This window comes from Mustela putorius, unplaced genomic scaffold (genome assembly GCF_011764305.1).
Source record: "Mustela putorius furo isolate JIRA1106 unplaced genomic scaffold, ASM1176430v1.1 tig00000585_pilon_pilon_pilon, whole genome shotgun sequence".
NCBI lineage: Eukaryota > Metazoa > Chordata > Mammalia > Carnivora > Mustelidae > Mustela > Mustela putorius.
In genome coordinates this window covers 11,603,801-11,610,824 of record NW_025421424.1, presented here as the reverse complement: position 1 = coordinate 11,610,824, position 7,024 = coordinate 11,603,801, and the positions used below count along the sequence as shown (strand labels likewise).

Genomic DNA, 7,024 nt, shown 5'->3' with positions numbered 1-7,024 from the left:
TCTCTGTCATTTTTTTACCAACCCCCCACCATCGTGCAAATTTATTTTTCCAACAAATGAATGAAATTCTCTGCCACATACAAATCATAACACCAGACATGGCAGAGTTTTATAAGACCTAGTGTCAGCCCTCAAGTCTAGGCCCAACAATTCTAATGATATAAGGTGGAATGAGATGAGGTGTTCCAGTATCTTCTGCTAATGCAGTCAGCAAAACTGAGTACTAGGGTACCCACCAAAGGGTCCCCTCATCTCATCAGCACAGCAGACCAGATGCTGAGGCATTCTCAAAAGGCTCTGTGCTCTTGCCAGGAAAGGTCACCCAAGCTTAGGATATAAATAACAATTTGACCAAGACCTTGCCTTGGTAGCCTTACTCATGTATTTCCATTGATCTGGACCTTTCAGTAACACATGCATCCTGGAAGAAGGCAGCTCATTCCCATCTAATGCGAACCCCAGGGCGGGTGGTCCCGGTCTGATGAGCTTGCAACACAAGCCCCTTTGGTCTTATTTAGGCCCAGCCTGGGAAGCTCGTCCTGACTCCCTCGTCGGAATCACACAGGAGTTTACTACAAATTTGTTTGAAATTGGAGAATTTACTTTCACATATACAGAGATTAGAAAAATACATTCATTTTGTTTTAGAAAAACGCAGCCCAATGCAAGCTTATCATCAACTGGCCCGTTAGGAGTCCCAGAATTTGCAGGAAACCAGGTGCCTGCCTCTGCCTCTCCAAACAGGCCTGCAGTCCAGTAGAGGGTGCTCCTCAGGGAGCCGGGCGGTTAGCTACAGAGGCCATCACATGTAAATGTCCAGTGAACCAATGCCTGGGAAGAAGATCAAACTCTGAGACTGAACACAAGAGTGGGGGTGGACGAGGACAAACTACTCTCTGGCTTTTCTCATTTTCTGCTTGTTAATTTCACCGTCAGGAGGCGACCTCTTTTCCCTAATCCTCTTTCAACTCACAGGGTTGGACTCCCCTCCAACTCAACCCTAATCCACCCCATCTCCCATCTCTTTACTGCTGGGGCACCAGCCCTGGTGGGATCTCTTTCTCCTGCTCCTGGGCCAGGATTCGCTTGAGTCGAGGCCTGTCTTCCATGAGAGAGCTTGGGAGGCCGAGTAGAGGTGAGTCCAGGCAGTGACTGTAGTGGTTTGCTACGGAATTCTTGCTTGCTGTCCTAATCTCTTTACCTAAAGAATCAGAAGGAAGAACTGCTTTAAATTGTCCTTCTACTGCAAGCCCATTTGTCACCTGCTGAGCTCAAGTTTCTCAGGGAAGGAAGAATGGGACTCCCTGCCTCTCTAGGCTCCCCTCCTCATCCCCACCTTGCTACACAATACTCAGAGCTGGTGTCCACAACAGTTTGGAAGCCCAGAGGATGGGACAGAGAGCATCTCAACTGATCTTACCTGGTAGGTCCTGGGACTGCAGCTTTCTTAGGGGGCTGAAGATTGCTGCGGGTGGCACCAGGGGCGGGAAGATTTGGTCGCTGAGAAATGGGAACTTGATGGGGGTTGACAAGAGAAATGAGTTAGCACAGAGTTCAAGTGACCTTCTCAGAGTTTGGAATTAGTGCCTTTCTTCCTACCCAAGGTAAAAGACATGAGGTTTTTGAGAACCACAGTTCAAACTCTTTGCTCGGGCCCACATCCTCTCTTTAACTCAGTCTCACCATCTTCAAATTGAGTGGTAATGAAGATGGAGGCAGTGGTCACTGTTCCCAGCTCTGGGACGGTACATTCAAGCTAGACAAGGGTAAGCATTCTTCCTCCTGACTTCCAACTGTTATGCCCACTCTTCCTCACCTCTGTGCCCTGCCGCGCTTGGTCGTGGAACTCCTTTCCGAGTTGGCAGAGAAGCTGGAGGCAGGGCACCTTTGCTGGGTAGTACACTCCGGCTGGTGAGTGGCATTCGGCTGGCAGGCCTGGGGATAGCCGAGGGAACAGGCAGTCGACTGGAAGTCTTAGCAGCTCCTCCCTGTGGCCGAGAGAGGCGCTGAGAGTTGCTGGTAGAAGGCTGTGGGGCCAAGACTGGTCTGACAGTGGGAGGTGGGCCTGCTGAAATGAAGTAGAAGAATTAAGAGGGTCAGCTCCACATCCTTCCCCCCCCCCATTCACCCACAGCTTTGCTGTCCAAGCTTTCTCACTTGCTGTTGCTCTCCCACTGGGTCCAGCTTTGCCCCGGATTGGGGGAGTGGGCCGGGCAAGAGGAGAAGATGCTGGGCTTTTGGATGCAGGGAACAGATTGCAAGTGGGTGACTCCTAAAATACAAAGAGAGAAAAAATAGAACTAGAATGGAAAAAGAATCTGTTCTGCTGGCTGTATGAGAAATAGAGGTGGAGAGTTGCCTACATCCCAGGGCAGACGTTAGTTGCCAACATCATCATCCTCACCAATAATGTTTACCGTAAGCTTATTATAGACACTGCAGAGAAATGTGCAGACACTGTGGTAAGTGCTTTGCTTACGGTATTTTGCTTAATTCCAATAATTCTGAAGTAGAATCTTACTAACCCCATTTTACAAAAAAGGAAACCACTCCATGGCTATTCCAAGTCATACATTGTGCCTGAAGGGACACATCCAACCCAGACCCTTCGAACTTACCCTCTTCACACTGGAGGGCCTCTTCCCAGATGCTGCCCGAAGAGCCCTGACTGACCCCTTCTTATCGCTGCTCCGGAGTCGGGGTGTCAGGCTGCTTGGAGAGGGGGTGCTCCGAGTCAAAGAACTCACAGTGGGCAGCAGGTCTCGGACGGGACTGTCCTTCAGCACAAAGGTCTCCCGCCTAGGGCTGGGCTTCACCTTGCGAGGCCCCAGGCCCTCACCTGTGCTCTCCTGCTCCTGCAGGGCACACTGCTCCAGCTGGGCTGCCAGTCGGTTGGCCTCATGGAGAATCTCCTCCAGCTTCTCTGGACTAAGTGGGCCTAAGCTGAGCCTCACCCCCTGGGGGGCTGGGGCCACTGCATTTGGGTCACTTCGATTGGAAAGTCCTCTTCGGAGGGGTTTCTCTGGAGTCACTGACACTGCTATGTCTTCCTCCTCACGACTGAGACAGAAAACAAACCAGGCACCATGCCCACAAAGAAGAGAGCAGGAGACTGTGCAAAGGAGACCGGGCACCCCCCTCAACAGAGCCAGGGATAAAACCCCAAACCCCAATGCCTATGCTTGCTGTGAGATCTGGCCTCTACACGATGAGACACCTGGTCCTATGAGGCCTAATAGGCCTTTAATCCTTACTGACATTGGAAATGATGCCAGGATGAAGATGCAGCAAATCCATTTACCCTTCTTAATATCCTGAAATCTCTTTCTAGCTTATCCCTTTTCCCTTCCCCCAGTAGAGTCATTGAGGCTCATGTCAACAATGCCCCCAGCAGCCGCGGGGCACCCAACCTTGCTACATTACCCAGACCCCACAGACCAATAATTCAGCAGTAAGGGGTTAGAGACAAAGAGGCATTGTAGGAGGAAAGCACGAAAGTCAAAGAGGATGGTACCTGTCAGATGGTGACAGCCCTCCAAAGTCCAAGGTCTCATCCACTATAAACTTCACATCTGTAAGGGAGGGGGGAATGAATGCCAGCCTCAGGTTGCCAACAGGGCTCTCAATCGCAGCGCCCTCATTCTTTCCTCTTTACTTTCCTTACCTTCCTCCAAATCTTCCATGTTCCCCCAGCAGGAGCACGAGTCAGATGAGACCTGAGCTGGAGAGAAAATATTCCTTTCTTCAGGTCTCCACCCTGCCCAAGGATCCCAGCTAGACTCAGGGTGCAAGCCAGGGGTGGGGGAACACGCTGGAGGTAAAGCAAGAATCCCAGGAGTAGCACCTGCCCTTTTAACAGCCCTGTTACCTCCAGAGAAAGTGCGGAGAGCGCACCATCCCCCTTCCGCAGGTTGCCCGGCTGCCCCCCTACAACCTGCTCTCTCCTCGCCGGGGGCAGTGTGCACTCCCTATCTTCTTCCCCGCCACCATCCTCCAGTTCTTTCTCTCCCCAAATCGCCTTTCCACTCCCACGGCACCACAACCACACCACACCTCCAGCCCACCCTCGGTTTTTACTTTCCGCCCCGCCTCACCTCTCACCGAAGGTGCTAGCCTCCCAATACTTAGTCCCGGGAATCACCCCCGAAGGGGTGGGGCTTCTTTCGAATCTCTTAGGCCCCACCCACTTTTACTACAGACGCCCAGTGATTGGCGGATCCCAGCATTTCCCGCCCCCTCGGGGGCGGGGCAGCGACAGTCAGCCGGCCGGAAGTCTGCCTGTAGGGGCCTTGCGGAGAGCGGCTCTAAGAAAGACTCCATCCGGAGGGCTGAAGCGGGGAGTCCACGAGCGCGCGCGCGTGCCCGGGAGACCTCCCTATGGAGCAGGCGGGGCCTTGTGGCGCAGCGCGAGGGTCCTGGCCAATGAATGTAGGTTTCTTGCCCGGCTAGCCCCGCCTCCTTTCCGCCCCCTCCCCCAGCTGGGCGGAGCCAGGGCTCGCGAGGCCGGCCTGGAACTAACGCCGCCCTTGAGGGAATTCGGTTCCGGAGGATTACTTGGTTTGCAAGCACCACGTTTGCCAGATTTCCACAACTGTGATTTTTTCAAGTTGCGGGAGCACCCAGACATTTATAGCTTAGGTATATTGAGGATCCGTAAGAAGTACATCTCCCATCGTCTTTTTAAGCGAGAACTTTCGGAACGTGAGGTAGCTGAGGTGTAATTAAACAAAACAAAACAGACAGGCTTTTCTGGCAGGGAGGTGTGGGTCCAGTTCACCAGAGACCCTTCCGTCACAGGCAGGCATGCTTGAGTATACGCGGCCCGTCTCTTCTCCGCGGAGTGAGGATCCTGACCATCAGTTACGTTCCCTCGAGTTTTCGGCCGTGTGCCACAGGGGCTTTTGAACGTGCCTGTAAACGCTTTCAAACTAAAAGCTGTGTTTGTAAAATGCTTAAGCCTACTCATTAGAGATTCCCTTTTTGTTGTTTCCCACCGGTTGCCTGTGACTAGCCTGGGCCACCAGTTACCAGAGCTTCTTAGAAACGTTTTAAAAATCGAGAAGAATGGCTGGAGAGCTTTGGTCTCCTGCGTTTATGACCATTATCCGGGCTATTTACAGGCCTTTTTTTGGGTTTCCTTCCTAGTTTTTAGCCATGAGGTTGAGGTGGTGAGGTTTGTAGGCCTGAGCTGTCCCTGAAGTAAATGCCACAGGCAGCAAAGAGACCTTGGGATTCAGTGGGGACTGAGGTGCTGCGTGGGGAGGCCCTGGACTTGCAGGCTTGTGGGCAGCAGAGCTGAGAGAAGAGGGTTGCCTGGGTTTCTGTACGCTTGCTGGTGAAGGCGGAATTGCAGTAGCTTGTAGCATTTGGGTTCTGGGGAGGTGGGAGGGCTGGAGCCGGGTACCTCCCTCTCTCCAGGCAGGTGGTGGTGAAGCGGAGTGTAAGGAGAGAAGCTGCTCATTAATTAGCAAATTGGCTGTTTGTTTCTCCTAAGGAAACTTGTCCTCAATTTCCTGTCACCAGGGGTGCCTGGGGGGCTCCCTCCCTTTGGCTCAGGTAGTGATTTCAGGGTCCTGGTGTGGAGCCCCCTATTGGGTTTCCTGCCCAGCCTGGAGTCTGCTTCTCCCTTTCTTTCCCTTCACGCATGCTCTCTCTTTCAAATAAATAAAATCTTTAAAAAAAAAGAAAAATTCCTGTCACCAAATTATGATTTTGAAAGTTGTTGTAGTACCAGAAACAAAAAGCAAGTGAACTTTCTCCACCATCAAAATAACAATAAAATCAGAAAATACAGATTTCAGGCATGAGAGTTCTTACTCAGCATAAGGCCATTACTCTGAGAATTGTCCACGTTAGCTCAACCCCAAAATGAGATATATGAACAGATGTTTAAGATTTTGAATAAATGTGGGCGCCTGGGTGGCTCAGTGGGTTAAGCTGCTGCCTTCGGCTCAGGTCGTGATCTCAGGGTCCTGGGATCGAGTCCCGCATCGGGCTCTCTGCTCAGCAGGGAGCCTGCATCCCTCTCTCTCTCTGTCTGCCTCTCTGCCTACTTGTGATCTCTCTTTCTCAAATAAATAAATAAAATCTTAAAAAAAAAAAAAGATTTTGAATAAATGTTAAATGAATTAACAAAGAGATTGCCTCCTCCCAGGCAGGTGTTAGACCTTAGTTCAGAGGGAACTCCATTGTGTTGAATGCATAAATGATAAAACCAAGGATTCCAGGACAGTCCTTCTTGAATGTGGAAAGATTAACTGTGACTGGAAGTCTTGTTCAGTGTGAAGATTTTATTCCTTTATCATGAAGGTTCAGAATAGATGAACTGTAAGGGATGGTCCTTGAGTACTCAACAGACAGCTGAGGCATGGGGCTGTGGGCAGAGGTCAGAGGTCTAACTGATTCTTAGGAGATCATAGCTGAGTATTCTACTCCTTCCTGACCTAGGCCCTGCCCTAGCCGGAGGGGGGGTGCTTCTTGGCCATTGCGTACATGACTAGCTGGCTCTGGACTCTGGGCCCCTTCTCTCCCCACCCCAGCATTCTCAGCAAGGGCATTAGACCCTACAAATAATTTGTGTGGTTACTTTCTCAGCTTTCTCAAGATGCTACATAATTAGTAATGTTCTGAATGCATAGAAGAAGTTAATTTATGACATATGATGGATGCCTTTGGGGCACTGGGACTTCATTCTTATAGTGCTCCTGTTGAGAAAAGCTGGAACAGACACTTTGCCTCAACTGAAAACAGACCTTTGCTTTGAACAGAAAAGCCCTTCTCACTCTTCTCAGGCAACACAGTCCCTCCCCCTCCTCAAAGCCTTGTCTAAGATTTACTATCTCCTAGGAATCTTTTCTTTCTTAAACCCATGATCTCAACCCAGATCCACTACAGGGAGGGTCACTGGGTGAAAGAGGGGAGAGGAAGGAAGGAAGGCTTGAAGTCAGGCAGACCTGGTTCAAATTCTACTACCAGCTGCAGGACTTGGAGCAATTTTATAAACTTCAAGTGCCTCATGTGAAAA

The 7,024-nt window shown here is 50.8% G+C and overlaps 1 protein-coding gene across 5 annotated transcripts; it reads right to left on the bottom strand.

Moving 5' to 3' along the window:
• Positions 1-579: 579 nt before the first annotated feature.
• PSRC1 (proline and serine rich coiled-coil 1) lies at positions 580-4,344 on the bottom strand. Of its 5 annotated transcripts, none has more exons than XM_013044478.2 (8): positions 4,095-4,343; positions 3,665-3,721; positions 3,515-3,572; positions 2,619-3,060; positions 2,158-2,272; positions 1,817-2,065; positions 1,421-1,514; positions 580-1,201 (listed from the first exon to the last, which is right to left on the bottom strand). In XM_013044478.2, exons 2-8 carry the CDS (start codon positions 3,681-3,683, stop codon positions 1,198-1,200), a joined length of 981 nt encoding a protein of 326 aa, XP_012899932.1. In that variant the 5' UTR covers positions 3,684-3,721; positions 4,095-4,343; the 3' UTR covers positions 580-1,197. The 5 variants fall into 5 exon arrangements, with proteins under 5 accessions (XP_012899932.1, XP_012899929.1, XP_012899931.1 ...); XM_013044475.2 differs by having other exon boundaries at positions 1,817-2,068; positions 4,095-4,342; XM_013044477.2 differs by lacking the exon at positions 4,095-4,343 and adding an exon at positions 3,869-4,065 and having other exon boundaries at positions 1,817-2,068.
• Positions 4,345-7,024: the final 2,680 nt, after the last annotated feature.